The 25,296-nt window shown below is 52.7% G+C and overlaps 1 protein-coding gene across 1 annotated transcript in view; it reads left to right on the top strand.

Annotated features, from left to right (window-relative positions):
* AATF (apoptosis antagonizing transcription factor) overlaps positions 1 to 24,779 on the top strand; it is a 49,080-nt gene extending 24,301 nt beyond the window's left edge. The window contains exons 9-12 of the mRNA XM_064165894.1: positions 10,135 to 10,202; positions 12,504 to 12,584; positions 15,386 to 15,457; positions 24,596 to 24,779. Coding sequence (XP_064021964.1) covers positions 10,135 to 10,202; positions 12,504 to 12,584; positions 15,386 to 15,457; positions 24,596 to 24,656 — 282 coding nt within the window. The 3' untranslated portion in view covers positions 24,657 to 24,779. The remainder of the gene's footprint in view (positions 1 to 10,134; positions 10,203 to 12,503; positions 12,585 to 15,385; positions 15,458 to 24,595) is intronic.
* The last annotated feature ends 517 nt before the right edge of the window (positions 24,780 to 25,296 follow it).

Below are 25,296 nucleotides of genomic sequence, written 5' to 3'. Positions count from 1 at the left end.
GCATTGCTTAAACTTGCTGCCCTTCTGGCCCTGAGGCAGGGCTGCAGGGTAAGGTCTGTGCCTGTTGTCCTTCCTGGTGGACACTGCTACACAGGAGAGAAATGACTGAATTCCCTCCGGGTGACTGCCCTCAGTTGAGTGGAGTCCCCTTAGGAAAACTGATTCTAGCAGATCCTCCAAAGCCCCTGAGTTGCTCTCACCTCATCTACCTGCCTAAATCACCTCATCTACCTGTTGAGTGGAAAAGCTGCAGTGCTCTTCTGCTGCTTGTCTTGGAGTGCTGCCAGCTTGGATTTGGGCCAATTCTGCTTTTTATTTCCAGAACTCTTAGAAACAAGGAATCTGCACCCAGTGTGTGGAGGCTGCAGCAGAGGGAAGCCTCATGTTTGTGACTGCAGCAGTGCCAGCTTCATGGAGTACTGAAATTGCCACCTCCTGAGGAGTGTGATCCACTCCAAGTCCTTCCCCAGCATACAAAACCCTGGCTTTGCTCTGACAATCCACAGAGAGCTTTAACTTCAGGACTAGGCAGGTATCACTGTATCGTTGGACAGGCAGAAATTCCTGATCTGAGCAGTTCTTAGAGTGGCCAGGGAAGTGTCAGAGCAGCGAATGAGAGCTGCTGCATTGAGCCTGTGCTGAGCACTGAGCCAACCAGCAGCACCTGAATACCTCCAAAGCTTGGGGGTTCCTGTCCAGAGCCAGGGCTGAAGGTGAATAAAAAGATGGATTAGATGAGCAGTTCCTCTCTCCATCTTGTGGAGACGAAGTAGAGAACTTTGATGCTGCCTATAGTTTTCCCCCCTCTGAGAAGGTTTTCAGCACACTTCTGACTCTGCTGCTGTAGATGTCCAAGAAAATGTCTGCAGTAGACTTCACCTCGTGCAGAACTAGAGCTATCTGAGTATTTAGTGTTTGTCAGGGCTCTGCTCGGAGCCCTCACACACAACTGTTTTGGTTGGAGAAGCCCTCTAAGGTCATCAAGTCTGACCTTCAACCTGACACCCCCATAGCCATTAAACCATGTCCTAAAGTGCCACATCCACACAGTTCTCACTCCAGGCAGCCTGCCTCAGAACCAGGATTCTTTTCCATACTGGCTCCTCTCTAGGCCTTGGAGGGTCCAACCAGATGCAGTCTGTGAATAGCTGTGGCTGGCAGCCTGTGGGCCTGTGCAGAGCAGGGCATGAAGTGCTCCACTGAGTGGTTCCTCTCCTGCTCTGCTCACTGCAGCTTCAGCAAGCGGTGAGCTCGGAAATGCGCCGAGGCGCAGCTTAGCTTTTCCCCTCACTGGTTAATTGGGGTGCTGGGGTTAATCTAAATTAAAACTTAAACTAATAGAGGTCACTGAGGGAAGAGAATCACCTGAGTAAAACAAATGGGGCTGCCAGGCACAACTGTACCTTGGCCATTTCCCAGGAGGGGAGGGGCAGCAAATGGGAGCAGTTTGAGCGCCGGGCAGAGGTGAAGGCTGGGTGACACCGCAGAGCCGCCGCAACCAGCCAGATTGTGCTGCTTGCTGCACCAACTGCTGCCTGCCGTGCACAGTGAACGGGAGCAGGGAGCAGCCAGCAACATCTGGCAGCACAACGAGGGATGGGTGCAGCTTGGGAACCCCACGGACTCTAAATATGGTGCTTAGGCTGGGGGAGGCTTTCCCCACCAGCAGCGCCCAGCACCAGGCTCCGGCAGCTTCCCCCAGCCTCGTACATCATGCACAGACATCTGCCGAGCCACCAGGCAGCCACACATTCATTTTCCTTTCTTGCTTGGGGTTTTTGTTTGTTTGTTTTGCTTCCCTCCCTTCCATTCTCCCTCTTTTCCACTCTTCTCCTCTCCTTCAGTGTGCTTCTTGGGTGTGATGCTCTGTAAGGATTCCTGCTTCATTCCTGCGGTTGTGGGGTGCCAGCTCCTTGCCAGCCACAGCACAGCACCTGTTCTGCTGCCCTGGTTAGTGTTTTCTGTGGAGTGGTGTTGGGCAGAGCCTGGAGCTGAAGCCAAGTCAGGGGTAAGGGAGAGGAAAAGGCTGTGTGTTTTCTGTCACCTCCCAGTTAAACTGGTTTCACAGAGTGCTCTGCTGTGCTGGTCAGTCTGGCAGGCTGCAGCTGAGCGCTGCCTCAGCGTGGGCAGGCTGCCTTGCAGTGGGCTCCTGGCAAGCTACCCAATGTGTTTGCTTTCATGTGGGTCAGAGCTGTGCAGTGCCTTTGTGTGTGGATGTGCACAGAGAAATAAAACACAGAAGGGGAGCTGCTGCTTCAGGGGCAGTCAGCAGCAGCTTTGCTGGTTGGAGCTAAGGGTGCTCAGGAACCACTCTCTGCCTGACACTTGGTGCAGAGTCGGGGAGGACATTTCAGTGGGTGCTTGGTTTTGGCTTGGTGCTTCAGTGTAGGTCCAGACCTTTTTATGTTTCAGTATCACTTTTGTGTTTCTAAATACCATTTTGTAATGATTAGGTTATTTTGATTGCTGCCTGTGGCTCATGAAAGGTAAATATCCAGACAAAGAAGGACAGGGGAAACAAACTTGCTGTGGATTTCAGTGTGAAATGGAGCAGCTCAGAATGACTGAAAGCTGGTGAATGTGCCCAAGGTAGCAGGATAAGGAGATGTAATGTTTGGTTATAGATCATAACAAAACTCCTTAATGAATCTGGTTTTCCTGTGGAAAAAGCATCTTATGTCCAAGTCTTGGTATTCAGTGGAGTTCACCCCATGGGGCTGGGGGAATTTCACAGTGCAGGATTTAATTGCATTCTCTCTGCTGGTCCCACTTTGCCCTCTCTCACACTCTTCACTTGTTTTCTGAACAGTTAATTTGTTCTTGTGGTGGCCATGCTGGGTGGTGATGTAAAGCTGAGCTGAAGAGTGCAAGTGAAAAGGTTCTATTTGGGTTGGACTGGATGGGAACAGAATCATAGAATCAGCTGGTTTGGAAGAGAGCTCCAAGCTCATCCAGTCCAACCTAGCACCCAGCCCCATCCAATCGACCAGACCATGGCACTAAGTGCCCCAGCCAGGCTTTGCTTGAACACCTCCAGGGATGGTGACTCCACCACCTCCCTGGGCAGCCCATTCCAATGCCAATCACTCTCTCTGGCAAGAACTTCCTCCTAACATCCAGCCTAGACCTCCCCTGGCACAACCTGAGACTGTGTCCCCTTGTTCTATTGCTGGTTGCCTGGGAGTAGAGACCAACCCCCACCTGGCTACAGCCTCCCTTCAGGTAGTTGTAGACAGCAATGAGGTCACTGCTGAGCCTCCTCTTCTCCAGGCTGCACACCCCCAGGTCCCTCAGCCTCTCCTCATAGGGTTTGTGTTCCAGTAGTTACACTGCTTCAGCATGGAGAGCAGTGAGAGGCTGGACCCCAAATCCTCCTCTTTTAAACTCTCTTTCATACGTGGGCCTGGTGCTTAGGACATGGTTTAGTGCTGACCTTACAGTGCTGGATCAAAGGTTGGACTGGGTGATCTTGAAGATATCTTCCATCCAAAGAGATTCTCTGGTTCTGTTTTAAGGGAAGACAAAAGAAAAAGGCTCTTTATTTTTAGAAGTCATATTTAGGTAGAATTCATTACAGCTGATAGTGCAGCATTAAGACTTAAAATTCCAGCCTGCTACCAGAGAGCTGCTGGTTTGACATGCTACAGTGGAGATTTTATTATTAGGTTGAAATACTCCTCTAGTAAAAGAGAGAATGGAAATTGGTTTATTTCCAACAGGAATTAGGTTAGTGTTCATATGCTAAGCGTTCCACTGGTAGCAGCTCTCCCCAGAACAAATGTTCATCATTGGTGGCAGCAGGTATGCCCAAGGAGAATTAGGAATATACATAATCCCTTTTTCTTTCCTTTTCTGCTCTCCTGCTCCTTCCTCCCCCTGGTTTGGTGCTGTTGCATGTCATCACACTTTATAACAGTCCCTGCTAATCAGTCCTGCTTGGGAGCAGCGCAGCTCTGGGAGCTGAGCAGTGCCCAGGTGGGTGGAGGACATTTAAGAAAGCTCTGAAGTCTGCAGAGAGGATGGCAGCAGCTTGTTGGGCAGACTGCCTGTGGCTTGAGAACACTGTGCCCCCTCAGCTGCTGTGACAGCCAAGTGAGCTTTCAGGGCCCACCTGCGTGTGTTCCTGTGTGACCTGCCCTAGGTGATGCTGCTCTGGCAGGGGCTTGGTCTGGATCACACAGGATCACAGGATGTTAGGGGTTGGAAGGGACCCGAGGAGATCATCAAGTCCAACCCGGATGACCTGCAGAGGTCCCTTCCAGCCCCTACCACTCTGTGTGCCAGTGTCCCAGCGAAGGCAAGCAGCTGCTGGCAGACCTGCAGCCTGGGTTCTGCTGCTTGCAGCAAGTGACTCAAGATGGCAGAAGCAGTCTGAGGTTCTGCATGTCCATTGTTCTGCACAGCTGGTTCAAAGTGAACCTTGTTAGCCTCGTTTGATATTTTATTGGCACAGGGAGCCCAGTAGAACTGTTTCAAGTTCCCTGTATGGCCACCAGCACTGTGGCTGCTTCTCACCTCTTCGTGTACCTGAGTGATGAATCAAAGGCAGCAGTGCCACTTGTGAGGCAGAATAGGTGGCTTTGATGCAGTGTAGCAGAAGTGACCCTGCTTTTGCTGGCTCTTTCTGAAGATTGGAGTAACATCAGAGGAAAAGTGTTCTTTTTTGTTCTGCTTACAATTTCAGGCTCTGTAAACCCAACTGTTCGCTGTGGTACAGCCTAGATCAGCTTTTGCAGGTGTTAATTTGAGTTCATCTGCACAGTCTAGGAGAAGTGAGCCTGATTTCAGCTCTCTCCCCTCTTGGTCTCAACTGGAAATTCATAGGGGTCTGCAAATCAGGAAGGTCAGAACTGTGGTATTAGAAACACTGACAGACAGTGCATGAAAATGAGCTCAAAGCTCTAAAAAGAAAATTGACCTCCAAAATGAGAAATGTTTCTGTGTGCTCAGGAGGCAGAGTCAGTTCTCAGCTGCTCCCAGCTCTTTGGATGTGGCTTGTGGGCTTTGGCAAGCCATGCAGCACCCCTGTGCTTTCTCCTGATGTGGGCTTGGCAGTCACAGAACCACAGAATCATTTGGGTTGGAAAACATCTTTGAGGGTGAGAGGCAATGGATTGAAGCTTGAAAAGGGCAGATTGAGACTGGAGATTAGGGAGAAATTGTTGAGAGTGAGGGTGGGGAGACACTGGCACAGGTTGCCCAGGGAGGCTGTGGAGGTCTCCTGCCTGAAGGTGTTGAGGGCCAGGCTGTATGAGGCCTTGAGCAGCCTGGGCTGGTGGAGGTGTCTCTGCCCGTGGCAGGGGGCTGGAACTGGATGAGCTTTAAAGGTCCCTTCCAACCCAACCCATTCTGTGAATCTATGAAATGTGTCTTTTGCTGTCTCCAGGAGCCTCTGTGCAGGCTTCCCACCTTCAGCATGGCTGCATGCAGGGAAGCTGCTTCTGCCCTCCTTTAGGGCCACTGGGATGCTCAGAGGGCTGGAGCAGCTCTGCTGTGAGCACAGACTGAAAGAGTTGGAGCTGTTCAGTCTGGAGAAGAGGAGGCTCCCAGGTGACCTTCTCATGGCCTTTCAGTATCTGAAGTGGGCTACAAAAATCTGGGGAAGGACTTTTCAGGCTATCAGGGAGTGCCAGGACTGGGGGGAATGGAGCAAAGCTGGAGATGGGTAGGTTCAGACTGGAGGTGAGGAGGAAGTTATTCAGCATGAGAGTGGTGAGAGGCTGGAATGGGTTGCCCAGGGAGGTGGTTGAGGCTCCATCCCTGGAGGTGTTTAAGGCCAGGCTGGATGAGGCTGTGTGCAGCCTGCTCTAGGGTAGGGTGTCCCTGCCCATGGCAGGGGGCATTGGAACTGGCTGCTCCTTGTGGTCCCTTCCAACCCTGACTGATTCTATGATTCCTGCTTTAAAGGTCCCTTCCAGTCCAAACCTTTCTCTGATTCTCTGCAGCCTGGTTCTGACTGGCTTAGCTCCGATAGCAAAGCTGTGTTGAGGACCACTCATGGCATCATCACATTGTTCCAAAGGCAGAGCAAACTCAGCTTAGCAACTTTCTTCTGCTTGCTGCTGCCTGTTGGCCACTTTGCACAGTTTGTGCTCCTGGTTGCAGCTTGTGGCAGGAGCATCTCTGGGAGCAGGCAGGCCCTGGGAGACTGAGCTCAGCGGTGTGAAGGTCAGGGGAGATGTGAGGAGGTTAGGGAGAGAGAGCAGAAAAATGACATCTTTCAAATCCAAGCCTTTTGATGCTGGAATTGCCTCACTCAAACTCTGGTTTTCACACATCAGGGCCTAATACTGATAGTGATTTACTTACACTTCCTAGGTAATAATTAGCTGCTGGGAGACACCATTGATCACTGCTGGTGGAGGCTGGGGGGTCTGGGCAGGGCTTGCTGGTTTGACTAATATGTTTAAAGCAGAATCACCAAGCTCAAAGAAATATTGCAGCTTGGGAAGTGTTTTAAGTCTTGTGCTGTGAAAACAGTGCTGCTTTCTGCAGTAAATGAATTTATCATTCCTTCTGTATCCTGAGCCCTGGCTGGCTCTGGAGCAGGGGCTGGATGCAAGACTCTGAACTAGAAAGCGGAAAAACTAATCAAATCCTTAAAGACCAAAGGCAGTGAGGCAGGCCCAGCCTGACTTTTTTTCAGTGGTAGCCTCTGGCTACATCACTTCTTCTTTAGTAACCATTGTTAGCATGATTTATAACTTCAGCTTTAAGATGTACACCGCTCAAATGCAGTAAGATGCTTCGCAGCTTTGATTTCTGTTCCCTAATTTCCCTCTTGTCCCTGCCCCTCTGTTATTTACCCCCCATGTTTTTCTCTCCTCTCCCCAGCAGTGTCCCCAGTCCTGCAGTTGATGCTGAGCTGACAGAGCCTTTCCTTTTCAGCCCCAAGGTCAAGAACAGTGTCCCTGCCTCAACTGGTGGCTGCTCTGCTGGTGGCCTGCGTAGTGCAGATGAGACAACTATGGGCAGGGTTTAGTCTCCTCCTGCTGCACAGAGCTTTCCCCTGCTAATTCCATCCACAGAGGAGAGGATTTGCCCCCAGCAAATAATGGGATCCCTGCTAAGCAGCACAGTTCAGCCCCTTGCCCTTCACTGCCTTCCCCTAGAGGAGAGGGATCTTCTCCAGCAGGATCCTGTCCACTGCCCAGGTGCAGTGTCAGAAACCTGCCCCCAAAGGGCATCTTGACCTAACCAGTGTGGTCAGGTGGAAGGCTGAGAGCCCTGGGGCTGTTGAGCCCAGAGAAGAGTGAGAGGGGATCTGATCAATGTGTATAGATATCTGAGGGGCCAGGCTCTGTTCAGAGGTGCCCTGTGACAAGACAAGGGGCAGTGGGCACAAACTGGAACCCGGGAGATTCCACCTCAACGTGAGGAGAAACTTCTGTGGTGTGAGGGTGCTGCAGCCCTGGAGCAGGCTGCACAGAGAGGCTGTGGAGTCAACACACCTGGATGTGTTCCTGTGTGACCTGCCCTGGGTGACTCTGCTTTGCCAGGGGGCTGGACTGGATCATCTACTCCCAGGCAACCAGCAACAGAACAAGGGGACACAGTCTCAAGTTGTGCTGGGGGAGGTCTAGGCTGGATGTTAGGAAGAAGTTCTTCCCAGAGAGAGTGATTGGCATTGGAATGGGCTGCCCAGGGTGGTGGTGGAGTCACCATCCCTGGAGGTGTTCAAGCAAAGCCTGGCTGGGGCACTTAGTGCCATGGTCTGGTCGATTGGATGGGGCTGGGTGCTAGGTTGGGCTGGCTGAGCTTGGAGGTCTCTTCCAATCTGGTTGATTCCATGATTCTGTGGTTCTGTGATTCCCTGATCCTGGCAGCACTCATTCTACCAGTCTGTGGTATTTGAGGGGCCACCAAGTCCTGCTGCTTGGCTTTTAGAGCCCAGGATGCCTGTGCAGTGCTGTGTTCTCGAGCCTCTGCCATCACTACTCAGCAGCTCTCTTCTGTGCATTGTGCCAAGGAAGCAAACTAAGAGGAGCCAGTGAGTGCCTCTTACTGCTGGTGCAGGAGGGAGCCACTGAAGCCTTGCTGCACCGTTTCTTGCTGCCGTTAAAAGCCTCCCTCCCACCTTGCTTTTGACAGAATATTGACTAGGAACCAAGATCCCATTTCTGCGTAGCCTTTAGGGCAGCTGTTTACAGAGCAGCAGTGTTACACAGGTTTACTGTGTCGTGTGTCTGTGTTACACTGGATTTGGATCTTGTATTTAGCTGCCAGAAGTGACTGTGATGAAGTGGGAGAGATAAACTGATAGATTGTGTGCCAGAAAGATGTTGGGAATCAATCAGATAAACAGGGCAGAGAAGTAGCTTGCTGTTTGCTAGAGATAATAAAGCAGTGGCCTCTCCTGCTGGAATTTTCAGCTGTAATTGCTGCAGTGATAATCTCCAGAAATAAGCAAATAGGAAGGGGAAAAAAAAGGGAAAGTGGTGGCAGGTTTTTAATTATGCTTGAATTGCTCTTTTTGTTGTGCTATGATGTGTGCCTGGGAGGAGAGGAGAGCTGTGGACAGGTATAAATATTCTCTCTATTGCTTGAGTGTCTCTCTGAGAAGGAAGAAGGGTCATAAAGTGATGCCCATCTCTGCCTTGTGGCTTTTTTCCCTTCTGGGGTGCACATCCTTTCCCTTCCTTCCTCCATGAGAGTATGAATGATCAGGAGCTACAGGGATGAGCAGGTCTCTCTCATGGCACTGTGCCTGGGAGGTTTTCTGGTGCCAGCTGTGCTTGGAGTGGCAGCGTTGGTGCTGGGGAGGCTGTCTGAGAGCCAAAGCTCTGCGCAGCGTGGGCCAGGAGCTGAGCAGCAGTGCTGCTGTCTCACCTGACCTGGTGTTTCTTTGTCCACATCCCAGCTGCAGAGAGAACGTGGAGCTTCTTTCTGCCCTCTTGCCTTGTCACCTGGCCAGGTGAAGACCATAGCCAGGTGACAATGGTTGCTCCCCAGGCCCTCCTGCTCATGACTGCCACTGTACCTCCGCTGACCATTGCATTGCTGCTCTCCAACTGGAGCCAGCGTGTGGAGGAGCAGCATCTTCCACCCTTCCTGCTCTGGCAGCTCTCTGGACTTGCCTGAACTCTGGTTTCCAGGTGGATCTGCTCTGGGTTCTTTCTGAGCTGAAGCTCTAACTCCAGTAGGCAGTGAAGTGTGGGCAGCTGTGCCCCTCACCTTTGGAGGGTTTGTTTCTGCTCTGGGTTCCTCTGCTGGCACAGCACCAGTCAAGTACCCGGAAAGGCTGCTCACAACATTCCTTGGCTGCAGGAAGCAAAGAGAACAAAACCCAAGCCTCAGGACACCAGAAGGAATAGAAGAGCCTGCCTGAGCCATTCCTGCTCTGCTGTGAAATGTCTTTGCTGTGCTGCTCCTCGGGCGAGCACTGCTGCCCAGCCACGTTGACTTCTGCTTGCTGAAGGGTTTCAGTTCCCCCAGGTATGGGGTGAGACCTGTGGGGCAGAGGTCTGGCTGCAGATCTGCCTCTCCTGCCCGTGGCAGCTGTGCACACAGCAGCCTGTGGACACTCAGGCCCTTTCTACTACTCTTCTAAGGCCCAAGGAACAGGACCAGCTTCAAGCTGAGGCTCAGCTGCTCACATTCCACCCAGGCCTGCCACCTCTTTCCTGCTCTGGGCTCCTGGTACCCGTAGTTACCCAAAAGTTGTCCCCTCTGACTCTGTAACCTTCTTGATCCTCTGCAGGGGAGTGGTGTGATGCTGCCTGTCACCTGAACAAACCCTGTTGCACTGAAGGGCAGCCTGTGCTGCTCCTAAATCCGTCTGAGGCTATATATAGGAGCATTTTGCAATGGCCCTCAGTGCTGTGCTCGTGTCACACATTCTGTGGAGACTTGTTTGGAAGAGGACCATGATGCACAGCCACTTTCAGCACAGCCACTTTCAGCACAGCCATCAACTTTTGCTCATGGCAAACCCCTGCATGCAAAACCTTGCTTGAAAAATGCAGCGGAAGAGAAGTTAAAAAGCTTTGGCTTGGTGTTTCCTAGGGAGTTGTAATATGTGAGGCATGCAGGCTCCCCTGGGAGTTTGGCAGCTGATTCCTAAGTCTTCTGAGAAAGCTGTGAGCTGGTTTGCTTTGGCTTGGCTTTGACCTGGGGTTGTTGTCTTTCCTCCAGCTCCTTCGGGAATTCATAGAGCGTAAAACCACCTCGTGGGACCCCAACGACCAGGTCGCGATGGGCAGGTAAGGAGGAGGGTGTGGGGAGCAGGACAAGCTTCAGCCCTGGTGCTGGCTCTGGTGCTCACATTGGCTACACAGGGCTCTGAGGCCCTTCCCAGCCCTTCTGCCTGTTGAATTTAGACAAGTGGAGGAGATCAGGACCCCAGGAAAATAACTGCAAGTTCAGGTGCCTGTGGTGCTGCTTCAGGCCATGGCCAGGACACCTAAGCAGAAGTTTCTCCTGGCTCCAGCCACAGTGGGACCTGCAGAGCAGAGCTGCTGTCCAGTGAGAATATTCCACCTGCAGGGAAACCTGTGGAGCCCACAAGCTTAGCTCAGCTTTTTGTTCTTCCTTAATCACTGAGTGCTGTAAAGAATCTTTAGGACTGAAATCTTTACCAACTAGAAAGAAATCTTTACCAACTGAAATGTGTTAAAGGGCTCTTGACAGCTCCTGCTCCTTGCTCCAGCCTTGAGCACCAGGATAGAGAATCTTAGACTCATTAGGGATGGAAAAGGTCTCCAAGATCATCAAGTCCAGCTCACCTCCCTGACCTCTAGACCCTGTCAGAAGAGAAGAAAGCCCATAACAAGAGCAGATGGTCTGCCCCATCCTCAGCTGTTACATCAGACAGCTCCACGAGCAAAGCCAGCATGGTACTGGAGGTGCTCTGAGTTTATTTCCTCCTTCAGTTTTATAAAGGATCTTGCAAATTGTGTTTTCTCCTCACAAACTCTGACTGAAACCTGACCAAGAAGCCCTAAATAATGCTCCAACTATTACTACACAAAAGAAAGAAGAGCAGTGGACACTCCCAGAAGGTGCTGTCTGTTCCCTGAATGTGTTTAGAAGGGAGACCTCAACACTTCGAGTCAGAGGAGTTTTCAGCAGTAGAAAACTTCTCCTAGTTACAAATATATCTATTTTAGCTTTTTTTTTTCCCCCACAAAGCTGAGTGTCATCCTACCTGATTTATATAATGAAAACTCAACATCAGGGAAAAAATCTGGCAAAATCCAATTACTGCAATCTTAATATAATCTTAATGACTGTAATCTATTTTATTGTGAAGTCAGATAAATGTGCAGTGTAATCACCACTGCTGAGGAGTTTTCTCTAGATCATGCTAAATTACAGTGGAGAGCTTCCCACAGCATCTCAGGCACACACACACCAAATAAAGCTGACACATGGCACTAAAACTTGGGGTGTATTTTACCTGGGGAAAAGTTTCCTTCACCATCACAGAGTTTCCTGGTGGATTTTCTCCCCCTCCCCAGAGCCCTTTTCCAGTGGGCAGGACAGCTCCACTTGGCTGTTGTCAGCCTTCCTCTGCTGTTCGCTTCTCAGGTGCTCACTGCTCGCAAAGTGATGTTTGGAGAGTTGTTTGTTCTCTAGCTCTAGACTTAAGCAGAGCAGCAAGAGCTTCCCTTGTTCTCTAGCTCTGGGCTTAAGCAGAGCAGCAAGAGCTTCCCTTGTTCTCTAGCTCTGGGCTTAAGCAGAGCAGCAAGAGCTTCCCTTGTTCTCTAGCTCTAGGCTTAAGCAGAGCAGCAAGAGCTTCCCTTGTTTTCTATCTCTGGGCTTAAGCAGAGCAGCAAGAGCTTCCCTTGTTCTCTAGCTCTAGGCTTAAGCAGAGCAGCAAGAGCTTCCCTTGTTTTCTAGCTCTAGACTTAAGCAGAGCAGCAAGAGCTTCCCTTGTTTTCTAGCTCTAGACTTAAGCAGAGCAGCAAGAGCTTCCCTTGTTCTCTAGCTCTGGGCTTAAGCAGAGCAGCAAGAGCTTCCCTTGTTCTCTAGCTCTGGGCTTAAGCAGAGCAGCAAGAGCTTCCCTTGTTTTCTAGCTCTAGGCTTAAGCAGAGCAGCAAGAGCTTCCCTTGTTCTCTAGCTCTAGGCTTAAGCAGAGCAGCAAGAGCTTCCCTTGTTTTCTATCTCTGGGCTTAAGCAGAGCAGCAAGAGCTTCCCTTGTTTTCTAGCTCTGGGCTTAAGCAGAGCAGCAAGAGCTTCCCTTGTTCTCTAGCTCTAGGCTTAAGCAGAGCAGCAAGAGCTTCCCTTGTTTTCTATCTCTGGGCTTAAGCAGAGCAGCAAGAGCTTCCCTTGTTTTCTAGCTCTAGACTTAAGCAGAGCAGCATGAGCTTCCCTTGTTCTCTAGCTCTAGGCTTAAGCAAAGCAGCAAGAGCTTCCCTTGTTTTCTATCTCTGGGCTTAAGCAGAGCAGCAAGAGCTTCCCTTGTTCTCTAGCTCTAGGCTTAAGCAGAGCAGCAAGAGCTTCCCTGTGTGGGGCTTGAACGTGCCTGAGCAAGCTGTGTAACTGCTGTTGTGCATCCCCAGGCAGTGGTTGGCCATCCAGAAGTTACGGAGCAAGATAAAGAAGAAAGTGGACAGGAAAGCCAGCAAGGGAAGGAGGATCAGGTGGGTCACAGCCTCTGCATGCAGACCTGAGTTCTGGGTTTGCCAGACACATCTGACTCTGCTGGCCTGGCCTTGGGCTGCATCAGTAGCCTTGTTCAGGCCTGATTGTCTGGGGCTTCCACTGGGCGAGCTCAATGTTCTTGGAGCCCAGCATAAGGGCTTGGGTGGGTGCACCCTGTGGGCATCACCCAGATCAGTCTTGGCAGGAGTGTTTGGTGGTCTCAGAAAGCACTGGAGAGAGGAGCTTGGATGTCCCTGCATGACCTGGGGCTGAGATTCCCACTGAAGGCAAATCAGCTCCTCCTGTGCAGTGTAATGGAGCTGCCTAACGCCTGGGGAGCAGCTGGAGGAGGCTGTGCTGAGGTGCCTCCGGGGGGGGTTAGCTCATTTCCCACTGGTGCCAGCTGTAACTGGGTGTCTCATCTCCCTTTGTGCTTCTGAGTCCCACCACAGCTTTCCTTAGCTTCAAAGCATTTCCCATCCTGACTCCTGGATGACTAATTTGGGTTGATCCTCTCCTGTTGCGTTTCCATGGCTCTGAGTGTCGGGAAGAGGAGCCAGGCTCTGCTTAGGGATGTCCAACGACAGGACAAGGGGCACTGGGTGCCAGCTGGAGCAGAGAAGGTTCCACATGAGCATAAGGAAAAACTTTTTCACTTTGAGGGTGCCCTGGAGCAGGCTGCCCAGAGAGGTTGTGGAGTCTCCTTTCCAAACCCACCTGGATGTGTTGCTGTGTGACCTGCCCTGGTTGACCCTGCTCTGGCAGGGGAGCTGGACTGTATGATCTCTGGAGGTGTCTTCCAACCCCTCACATTCTGTGATTTGGCTTGGGAGGGACCTTACAAATCATCCAGCTCCAACCCCCTGCCATGGGCAGGGACACCTCCACCAGCCCAGGCTGCTCAAGACCTCATCCAGCCTGGCCTTCAACACCTCCAAGGAGGGAGCATCCACAGCCTCCCTGGGCAGCCTGTGCCAGTGTCTGCTCACCCTCACTGCAAAGCATTTCTTCCCAATCTCGAGTCTCAATCTGCCTTGCTCCAGCTCCCATGCAGTAGGATGGAAAGGGAAGAAGGATTCTGGAGGGGCTGGGGTTGAGTTTTGCCCTTCTTTGCAGAGCAGCCAGATTTTAGCCTCCCAGGGTGCAGCATGAGTGCATGATTTGTGGTGGAGGAGGTGTCGTGGCAGGGAGGCACTGGGAAGCTGCACTGCTTCCCGAGCAGCCTGCAGCATTCAGCACCCTTTTGTGAGTAAACTATAAATCCTGAGCTGAGATGGCATCTGATAGGGAGTCAGTGGAGTCAGCCTGGGTCAGGCCTGCCATAGCAATTTTTAAGCTGGGTGTCATAAGATAATTTATTAAAAGAGGGAAGAGCCACTTTGTTGGCCTGAAAAGCCTATAATTATTGACTATCAATATTCCTTTCTGTCAGCATCACCCATAATTGGCTGTATTCATGATTCAGTCAAAACTCCTGACAACATCACACAGCCGAGGCAGCCTGGAGAGGCTGCGGGGATAATGGGGAAGGCTCTCGCCGTGTGAGCCCCTGAGCCGCAGCCCTCCTCAGGCGGCAGCTGTCTTGCCAAGCCAATCGCCTCTTGCCTCTGGGCTGCTTTGCCTCCTTCTTTACATAGAAGCTGTGCTGGCCCTGCAGGGGAAGAGCAGTAAGAGGAGCTGTCCTCTCTGTGGTGCAGCATTAAGGTGCACTCAGGCTGCAGCTCCTTCCCAGGGTGGTCCAGCTAAGCCCAAATGGCTGTTTCTGAGTAGCTGCTTGCAGCAAGAGGCTGGGGGTCAGCCCAGCACATCACTTACCCCCTGCTCTTTTTCCTTCTCTTTAGCTGGGGCAGCAGTGATTAGATTTGTTTGTGAAGAACTTTCTGACCCTGGAGAGCAAAGTATTTACTGCTACGTTTCGTTTGTCTCCATGGTTCTTTTCAACAGTCCTTTAGCAGAGCCTCCACCTTGCAGCATATTTGGGTGGAATGTGCTGGTTCATTGCAGGGTCTAAGGCTCTCCAAGTGCTTCCAAAAGCAGCTGATATTCCATTTGACATGATTACCTGTGCCTTCAGACACGAGGAAACTGGGCACTAAGAGGCCAAGTGAGCTCAACCAAAACCTCCACAGCTGAGCTTAACAGAGCTGGTTAGACACCAGGCAGCCCTGCTGTCCCTTGCTGGGACATGGCCTTTCTCCAGGTGGCTGTGGAGGACTCCTGTGTGCACTCCTACTCTTTCTGTCAGTGATTCCTGGTCCTCTGCTGCTGCAGCAGACTTCCCAGCTCTGGGTATGGCTGGTAGAGTGGGATTTTGATGTCCTGTGTGGGCCTGGGTACCATGGAGCAAGGAAGAAAGGACAGCAGATGGATGCTTGGGAAGGTCTGATGGTCTGACACTCCTGCTGCCCACAGTGGGCCCTCCTGGGCACAAATTCCAGCAGGTGATTTAGACCCCAGCTGAACACAAGGCTGAGAGGCAGCTCTTGCTTCTGTCTCCCTGACTTCCCAGAGCTCTGATTAGGTCTCACACACAACTAGTGGGTGCTGTGTCCCCTCTTTCTAGCTGTGATCTGCTTGTTCACTTTGTACCGTCTGATTATTCTTCTGTCCATGTTGCAAGAAAGGAGGAGGAGGAGGGAGGGGAGGGGGAATTGCCAGCTCCAACCAGTGAGTCATTAGATCCCAGCCCCCAGCAAAGCCACTGCCTTGCACTGCAGGGACTGTTGCTATTCAAGCAGCAACCTTTCCTTTGCATCGATAGTCACTAATGTGCTGCCTGCCTCTGTCCTGCGCCCTTCAGGTATCACGTCCACAGCAAGCTGGTGAGCTTCATGGCACCTATTGACCACTGCACAATGAATGATGATGCCAGGTGAGTAACAGATTAATTGTGTTTCTCAAATGGCTTGATGACAGTGTGATATTGACCTGTTCTGCAGCCTGTCGCCCCCTCCAGTTCTCCTCATCAGTTAACCATTTGTCACTGGTGTCTTGGTCACCTCTGGCCAGGCAGTCTGCCTCAGCATTCACTCTCACTACTGAGGCACCAAACAAGGCATTTTCATGAATCTCAGCACCTGCATTGTGATCTCTGCTTTCAAATCCCTCCAGTTTCAAAGTCAAGTTCTGTGGAGTTATTTTGGAAACAGCCAGCCAGGTGACCTGGTGTCTTTAGTACTGCCCAGAGTCAGAGGTCACCTTGGGACAGAAATGGCAGTGCTGTAAATCCTGCTCAGGATGCATTTGCTTGGCTCTTAGAACTGGAATAGTTCAGTCAAGATCCACTCAAGACCTGAGTGCTGCTTGTGTTTATGTCTGTCTAAAGAGTGAAGGACTTTCCTGGAAGACTGGAACGGTGCCATGTGCTCACCAGCAAGGAAATAGCAAGGGTTTGTGCCTGGATGCTAGAGAGCTTTGTTCCAAACACCCAAGTCTGCTAAATGTTACATCTGGAAACTGAATCTCAGGGTTCTGAGCTCTCTGTGGAATCAGTTTTCCAGTGAGTGGATGTCGAAGGCTTGAGAAACTTCTTTCCCCTGAGCTGTGGAGTGTGTTTGTGCCTTGGGATGTCATCTGTCTGTGAAGTGAAAACCAAATACCTGCTGCCCTTTGGGGTTCTGCACAGACTCCTGGATGAGAGCTCTGCAGTATGCTGGCACTAGAATCCCATGTGTCCATAGTGAGACCTGTGCTGTTCCAGCAAGCTTCTCTTTGCTTTTCCTTTCAAGTGAGAAAGCTGCTCTGATTCTTTTAGTATGACCTGCACTCGCTCCTGCTCCAGCAGTTGCCAAGGAAATGCATTCTGCACCCCCAAACCCTGCAGCCAGTCACTGCCCAGGAGAAGAGCACCAGAACAGCTGGGACAGTGGAGTCAATCTGCACAATGGCCTCCTTGGGCCTCAGCACCACCTCATCTGGCTGCCATCTTCACAACCCTTATTGCCTTCTTGCTCAGGAGGCACCTGGAGCCCACCCGGGGCCTGTCTGACCCCTAGGAGCTGTTAATGCTGCTGGGGTGCTGCTTGTTGCCTGTGTGGGTGCTGCTGGCATTGTGGTGGGCACAGGATGGTTGACATTTGGGTTGCTGAAGATGTCTCCTGGGGCTTCTCTGCATATCAAGGTGCTCCGTGCAGCTCTTGCACATTGTGCTGACTCCTGGGTGGCTGCAGTGTGGCAGCAGCAGCTGCTGCTCATTATCTGGCTGTGGGAACTTGTCTCTTACCATCATTTGATTGGCACTTTTCAGAGCCTGTGGATGGCAGCTCAGTCCCTCAGCTCCAGGTGTGGCTTCAGCCAGACTGGCCTTGGTGTGCTCACATGGCAGCAAGTGTGCTGAGGGTCAGACCGTGTGGGCAGCTGTGCCTCGTTCCACCCAGATCAGGCTTTCCAGCAAGTCCTGGGTGGGGTAGTGTTGGAATCAGGCTGGGTGGGTTGTGTTCTTACTTGTGCTGATGGCTTTGTGGCTGACCTTGAGCAGGTCACTCTGTGCTTCTGTGACTGATTCCCTTACTGCACAGCAGAGCTCTGCCTACAGAAACCAGAGGTTTGGTTGCAGTGCTGTGCTTATGCCCTCCCTGTGCCTCTTGCAGGCTTTCCTGTCCTCCTGCAGCAGCTTCTCTGCAGCTTCCTCCCCACGGGCCGTGCTGTGGCATTGTGTGGCCCTAATGCTGAGCTTAAATTTCCCTCAGCTGTAATTTAGGAGAAGCAGTGCCTGTTACTTCTTGTCCTGTTCAGTGTGGGCTTTAGTACAGGTTCTTGTTTCCTCCTTGGAAACCTCTCTACATTTGTGTGGGCACTTCTGTTCTGCACAGTGAAAACCTGGCTGCTATTTAGTTTAGCTCCCTTCCCTCCCCTATTTGCACCATTTCTGTTTGAATACAGACATAAACCACACTCAAAGTACTGAAGTGGCCAGGCAAGGTCTGGAAATTAGCCCTCTGTAGGTGCTTTGGTGCAGCTTTCCCCAAATGAAGATATCTGCTGCTGGAAATCACAGCCACTGCCTGGGGATCACTTCCCAGCCCTCTTTAAAATGCCCTTGCACTGCCATGGGCCATAATACCTCTGTAGCAGCACAGCCACAGCAGGCAAGGCAAGGAGAACTCAGCAGCTGCTCTAAACTAGAGGTGAATTGAAAAGAGAGGACCAAGGCTGTACTCATGAGAGGGGAGCAGTAACGACAGCAGCCAGGAGGAGGTGATTTTATTGTTTGCAGGTGTGAATTACTGGATTGGAAGTGCAGGGATACATTTGCAGTGATGTGATCATGCTCCAAGCCATTTGGGTTTTTTCTCCTGGTCAGGCACTTAAAAGGCATGACCCCAAAATAAACCATCTGAGCAGGGAGGCTCTCTGCAGGCACCCTGAGATGCTGGAACGTGGCACTGAGCTGGGTGTGGAAAAGGCTTGTGAGGACTTTAGATAAGGGCTTGTAGTGCTGGGATGGGAAGGGATGGAGTGAAGCTTGAGGAGGGCAGATTCAGGCTGGAGAGTAGGAAGAATTTCCTTAGTGCCAGTGTGGTCAGGGATTTGCACAGGCTGCCCAGGGAAGGTGGAGTTCCCGTCCCTGGAGGTGTGCAAGAGACCTGTGGCCATGGCCCTTGGGGACAGAGTTTGGTGGCCACGGTGGTGTTGGGTTGACTCGGTGATCTTGGAGGGCTTTTCCAGCTGAAACACTTCTCTGGTTGTCCCTGGGTTGTTTGGAGATCAGACGTCTGTGCTCTGAGGAAGCTCCTGTGTGAGGCAGATGTGTTCCACTGGAGGGCTACAGGGCCAGAGGCGAGCGAGCCTGAGTGCAGAGCTGCCTTGTCTGCAGGAGTGGGTCCTAGAGGGGCCTGGCTGTGGCAAGGCCAGGTGAAGTCTGTGTTCCTGGGAGGGGCAGATCTGGGATCGTTACACTGTGATGTGCAGACCCTCAGATCTCCTCAGTGTGTGGAGCAGGGCTCAGGACAGACCCTTCAGTAGAAGCTGTGATACCAAATGATGCCAGGTCTGAGGAGGAACCACTGGCTCACCTCTGGAAGACAGGAACGTGCAGGAGAGGAGTTCTTTAAGGACATAGGTCTTTGGCCCAGGCATCTTTATCTCCTGGGAGGACTGGGGTTGTTCTGCCAGGTGAAACAAGGTTGTGCAGATGTGCAGCAGTGATCTGATGGCTGGAACAGCAGCAGAGCTTTCACCGCCCTACCTGTTCGCAGCCTCATTAAGGGCTCTCATTACTCTTTTATTAGAGGCTCCCTCTCTCTCTTATCAGATTACAGAGTGAACATAACTCGTGGCACTGATCTGATCTCATGTTAAAGAGGATTACAGCTCTGCATTAGCTGGGGCTGACACGGCTGTGATTTGCTGTGCATGCTCAGGCTGGCGGTGTCGCACTGTGACCCCCTGCCCGCGGCACCCAGACGGCAGCAGCACAGGTGGCACCCAGAGCAGCTGCCTGGCTGCAGCAGGGGCAGGCAGGACCAACGGGAGGGGTCCTCAAGTGCAAGATGAAATTCTGGCTGGAGGAAGGTGGGGACAGGACCCCAGCTCTCAGACAGGTCGGTTTAACCTCAACAAATGGGTCTGCACTGCAGAGGAGGACTTTGCAGCTGTTCTGAACCACGCCAGAGGCAGGAAGATGGCCACAGAGTCATAGAATGGTAGGGGCTGGAAGGCATCTCTGCAGGTCACCCAGTCCAACTCCCCTGCCAGAGCAGGGTCACCCAAAGCAGGTTGCACAGTACAGCATCCAGGTGGGTTTTGAAAGTCTCCCCAGGAGACTTCGCAGCCTCTCTGGGCAGCCTGCTCCAGGGCTCCAGCACCCTCACAGTACAGAAGCTTCTCTTCATGTTGAGGTGGAACCTCCTGAGTTCCAGCTAATATCTCTTGTTCCTTGTCCTGTCACTGGGCACTGCCATAATGGGACTGTGTCAAACCATGCACCTCCACCTCAGCCTGAGGCACAGAAGCCTGAGCAGCAAATGGGGAAGCTTCCCCTTCTCAGGCCTCTCCACTCTGTGAGTGTCACTGTTTAGTCAACTGGTCCCTGCCTTTGGTGTCAAACTGGTGTCAGTGGTGGACAAAACCAGGGCCATGACCATGAGATAGGCAGGAGGCCCAGGCAGCAAGGCTGCTGTGGATGCTCTAGCACAGACTCACCAGGCAGCAGAATGGGGCTCAGGGCAGGCGTCGCAGCTTGAAATCCACAGCCACATGCAAGAAATGGAGCCACAGAGTCCACAGGGCAACTGGCATCAGCTCATTACTGGTAGAAGAGCAGTGGTAGGACAAGAGGCAATGGATTGAAGCTTGAGGAGGGCAGATTGAGACTGGAGATGAGGAGGAAATTCTTGACAGTGAGGGTGGGGAGACACTGGCACAGGCTGCCCAGGGAGGCTGTGGATGCCCCCTGCCTGGAGGTGTTTAAGGCCAGGCTGGATGAAGTCTTGAGCAACCTGGGCTGGTGGAGGTATCCCTGCCCATGGCAGGGGGCTGGAGCTGGATGAGCTTCAGAGTCCCTTCCAACCCAACCCATTCTGTGAATCAGTGACTCCAGCCCACTCCTGTTCTTGCTCGAGGAGACCAGGGCCTGCTGGAAGCTGAACTAAGACCCACATAATCCAGCTGCCAGTGAGGTCTGGATTTGGAGCATCTCCCCTGGATCCAGGCAGGCTGCTATGTTCCCAGTCAGCATTCTCACTCCTGGCCTGAGTGCAGCTGCTTTGTCACAGGGAGCTTCTGCGAGCAGAGGGGGGCATGTGGTAGGAAATCCTGGTATTAAAAGATTAATTTACTTATGTGACAGAAGAGTTTAATATTAAATATAGAAAATAAAGGCTTGGTGAGATACCAGCCTCTAACTTTGCTCACTTTGTGCTCTGGGTATTAAACCACCACGGGAGTAGATTAGTGGAGGAATTTGGGCTCTGTGGTTGTCAATCCACTGCGGTCACCACCACAGCAGGTCCTGCAGGAGCACAGCCCCTCCCTGCTGCAGCAGCAGCACCAGCAGCCACTGCTGGTGGCACAGGCCTTGGGTGGATGCTGCTGTCGCCAGAGTCCTCCCAAGTGAGTGTAGGCACAGCCTGGAGGAACTGGCCTGCCCTTACTGCTTCCTCTGGGGAAACCAGGGCAGCCTGGAGAAGGCCACTGGTAGGGCCAAGAGGTCCCTCAAGGACCATCTCTGAGGTCCCTCAAGTTGATGCAGGATTGCCCAGGGCAATCTCTGAGCTGGCTTGGTCTGGGGCTTGCTGCTGAGTTTGGGGAGACTTGACTGTGCTGGGAAGGAGCACCCCAGCTGTCCTGGAGCTCAGGCTGTTGGTCCTGAGGCACCATGGCTTTGGTGTCCTTCTGCCCTCTCTGTATCCTTTGGTGTCCCTCTGCCCTCTCCGTATCCTTTGGTGGCTTTGGTGTCCTTCTGCCCTCTCTGTATCCTTTGGTGGCTTTGGTGTCCTTCTGCCCTCTCTGTATCCTTTGGTGCCCTTCTGCCCTCTCTGTATCCTTTGGTGGCTTTGGTGTCCCTCTGCCCTCTCTGTATCCTTTGGTGTCCTGCCCTTCACCTCAGCAATCAGCCTGGGCAGACGCAGTGCAGGATGGATCCCAGGTGGCTTTTCACCAGCGCTGGCAGAGGGGCTGGCTGAACAAGGAGGTTTTGTGTCCCTTGAAGCTGGCAGCAGTGAAGTGGTAGACGTGACCCTGGCGAGTGCCAGCGGGCTGGAATCATCGTGTCCCAGCGCTTGGCGGTTGACATCCCTGAGCAGGAAGACAGACGCCTCTGTTATGGAAATGTCCCTTTTTAGAGGGGGGAAAAATAACCTGTTAAGGGCTGCAGGATGATTTGTCGCCCTTCCTTCGTCAGACAATTTGTCTTCTCCTGCATCGAATCTGTTATAAAACAGGCAAGCTGTGAAAGAGGGAAATCATCCCAGGAATATGGGATGTGAAGGCACACAAAGGATGGTCCCCTCCGCGCACACGGCTGGCAGGCGCTTCCCGGCAGCTGCTGTGGCTGCTCGACCCCCTCTGAAAACAGGGAGGGAGGAAGCAGCGACCTGTGAGTGTGAGGGGGGAAGCAGAGCTGCTTTGGAGAGTGCCACTGGAGAGGGGGGAGGCCTCTGCAGGTCCCAGGGTTTTGCTGCTTCTCCAGCCGCTTGTGCGCAGCTCTTCTGCTTTGTGCTCCCAGGAGGAACTGCCCTGGAAATGCTGCTAGGGGCAGAGCTGGGGCAGAGGGGCACCTCTGCTCCCACCCTGGCTTGAGCTCCTGGCTGGGCAGCAGGCAGATGGCCTTGGGCTCCTGCAAGGGGAAATACTTCACAGCTTCACAGGCTGCGGTGGGTTGGAAGGGACCCTCAAAGGGCATCTCATCCAGCCCCCTGCAGGCAGCAGGGACGCCTCCAGCTGGAGCAGGCTGCCCAGGGACACAGCAAGGCTGATCTCGAGTGTCTCCGGGAATGGGGCCTCAAGCATAGCCCTGGGCAGCCTATTCCAGGGTCTCACCGCCCTCACTGTGCAGAACTTCCTCCTTATGTCCAACTTAAATCTCCCCTGCTCCAGTTTAGTCTGGAGGAGGCTGGTGGGAGACCTTCTGTCTCTTTACAGCTCCCTTAGAGGAGGCTGGAGCAAGGTGGGGACAAGAGGAAACAGCCTCAGGTTGCACCAAGAGATGTTTATGTTGGACATTAGAAGCACTCAAGCACTGGCACAGGCTGCCCAGGGAGTTGGGCAGGTGCCTCACTCCCCATCCCTGGAGGGGTTTGAAATATGCAGAGATGTGGTGCTGAGGGGCATGGGTTGGCACCAGCCTGGCTGGAGTTAATGGTTGGACTCTGATCTGGCAGGTGGGTTCCAGCCCAAGTGATTCTGTGGTTATGGGACATCCCTGCCTTGCTCTTCCCAGAAAGCAGCACAGCCAGAAGCAAGCTGTACCCAGCCCAGGGCTCTCCTGAGAGCAGAGTAAAACCTCCCTCACCTTGTGCCTCAGGCTGCTGGTGCATGACAAGCTCTGGAGGTGGCTGTGGAGCAAGCCCTGCTGCTGGGCAGGGGGGAGAGCCTGGGCACAGGGTGTAGACCTCTGGGCCAGCTCAGAAGAGCAGCCTCACTGAAGTCAGGGCACCTCCACAGCTGCCTCTTGGCCGTGAGGACCCTTCCTGGCCGTTTTTTCTTTGCCAGAAGCAGGTTTTATGGTAATGGAGTAAAAATATTAAATTAGAAAATGCCTCACTAAGGGTGATAAAACCTCTCTGCGGTGGCAATGGGTAATTATCCCCTCTGCAGCCTAAATGACAGTTTAAAAGAAATAAAAATGTTAGTGCTCATTACTTGCTTTTGTAGGTTGCAATAAAGGGTGAGTTAAATTTCCATGGCAGGCAGCCTCCTGCCTCGCCCTGCTCCTTGCTCACTCTCCACCCGAGGTGTGAGCGCTGTTAATTACTCACTCAGGTTCCTGCTGCCCAAGCCAGGACCCTCTCGGTGCTGCAGTCACCTCTGGAGGTGGCAGGCTTGCAGAGGGGGGACAGTTTCAACTCAGTGGCTCAGGTCTGGTGTTTAATATCTGTGGGTGGAGGAGTGGAATTTGATATTTTTGAACCAAAATCCGAGTTCATTATGCATAGCCTTAAGGGGGCTGAAAGTATTAAAAGCCACACTTACCCTGGTGAATTGAAACAGAGACAAGGTTAAACCTGGAGGATTGATGAGTTTTAGTCTCTGCATGGATAAAGCCTGCTGAGGGGAGATGTTGGAGAAGAAAGGCAGCCTGGTGATGAGGAGAGGGGAGAAGAAAAGGCTGGGTTATTGCCTGGGCTCAGCAGGGTGAATTTAGGGGTGGTGGGTGGGGGTCTCTGGCCCCTGGCACTCCCTGTCCACGCTGCCTTCTTATCCAGACTTGAAGTCCTTCAGCAGAGGTTGCCAGCATGATGCCCAGCAGGATGGGAGCTGTGGGGGGCTGGGCTCAGCGCTGCAGGGCCAGCCTGCCCGTGGCTGTGGGTGCAGCCCCTCTTTGCAGAAACCTTGGGGCATGAGCATCCTCCAAAAGAGAACTTCTTCAGCCCAGGTGTCACCCAAGAGAGTCAGCAGCCAGAGGAGTCAGGCCCTGGCTATAAACTCACACTCTCCAGTGTTTGCACCAGCCGAGCAGGCTGGCCAGAGAGGTGGTGGAGCCTCCATCTCTGGAGACTTTCAAGACCTCCCTGGCTGCTGCCCTGTGTGACCTTGCTTTGGCAGAGGGATTGGACTGGATGATCTGCAGAGGTCCCTCCTGCCCCCTCCCATGCTGTGATTCTGCAGCACCACTAAGCCATTGGCACACCAACCCATGGCAGTGGCATCGTTTGGTCACTGCTTCAGTGAGTGGTGACTTGAAGGGAAGAATCCCACCCTGCACACACCAGCCCTCTGCATTGAGCTCCACACCCATCAAGCTGTGCTTTACGAAGTGCCCTGGGGGATAACAGGGCCAGGTGTGGGCTGAGCTCTCCTCTTCCCCATCTCTCCTCCCAGGTTACTTTGGCTCTAAGATTACAGCTCAGTAACACCAACCCAGCAGGGCTGTTTTGAGGGAAACTTGCTGCTGCTGCCAGAGCTGCTGCTGTGTGGCTGTGCCTGCGCCCTCCTTGCTGGGTCATTCCCATTGTTTTTCAAGTGCCATCAGGTCCAGGGAAGTGCATGAAAACGAAATCACAGCCCCACGTAGGCTGCCTGATTGAATCCTCCTGATGGCTTCCTGGTCTCATACAGCCTATTAAAATATCCAATCTTGTTTCCTTGCTACAAGAGCTTGTCTGTAAAGGGCAAGCTTACAGGAAGCCTCCTTCTCCGGAGAGGTGGGATGCAGCCACACGGCAGCGTTGGCAGGTTTCTGTGATGGGGCTCATTCAAGTTCTCCCCTTTGTCTGTATCTATTAATGAAGATTGTAGATGCATTTTTAATTACACCAGGCTGTTTCACTTTGAGCAGTGGCAGCCTCCTTGCTTCCATTTTGACCTTGAGAAGTAACTTTTTCCCCCTCCTGCTCTGTCTCTTCTCCAGGACGGAGCTGTATCGGTCGCTGTTTGGAAAGATCAGGAGTGAAGAACCCAACCAGAACTAGACCACGACTGGCCCCACCAGCCCTCTGCTACCCTGGCTTCTCACATCTCTGCCTGGGCAGCCTCCACAAAGGGTTTGTTCCCCCAAACCTTGCTGAATGTCTATCAAACACGGCCACTCTAAATCACTGCAGCTCAGGAAGAGGAGTGGGGGCTCCATGCCCTCTTCTCCAGCTCCACAGGCACCTCTGCCTGCTGCCACACACAACCTCTCTGTGGCTGCACGGGCACAGTGCTCTGCCAGGGGAGGGCCACACAGTTCAGCACAGCAGGGACCCTCCCCCCCTCCCCCCCCCCCCCCCCCCCCCCCCCCCCCCCCGAGCCCTGCAATCAGGGTGAAGTGCTCAGGAGGTTTCTGCCTGGGGAGCTGGGGCAGGGGAGCTAAGCGTGGCGGTGTGGGTGCTGGCTGCAGAGCTGGAATGTGGGACTTTATTTTTCACCAAGAGGATTTAAATGTCATTTACATAATTACCATGGCCTTAAAACAGAGAAGTGGAGCTAGAGGAGCTCTGCAGCTCTCGGCTCACACTGCCTTTGCTGAGGAGCACAGCACAGAGCACTCTTGGAGCTCCACGCTGCTGAGTCTCCAGTCCAGCACTGACCTTGTGTACTTCATCAGTGCTGCTGATCTGGATTCTGAGC

The sequence above is a fragment of the Pogoniulus pusillus genome, chromosome 27, assembly GCF_015220805.1.
Source record: "Pogoniulus pusillus isolate bPogPus1 chromosome 27, bPogPus1.pri, whole genome shotgun sequence".
In the NCBI taxonomy this organism is placed as follows: Eukaryota; Metazoa; Chordata; class Aves; order Piciformes; family Lybiidae; genus Pogoniulus; species Pogoniulus pusillus.
This window is presented reverse-complemented; position numbering and strand designations above follow the sequence as displayed.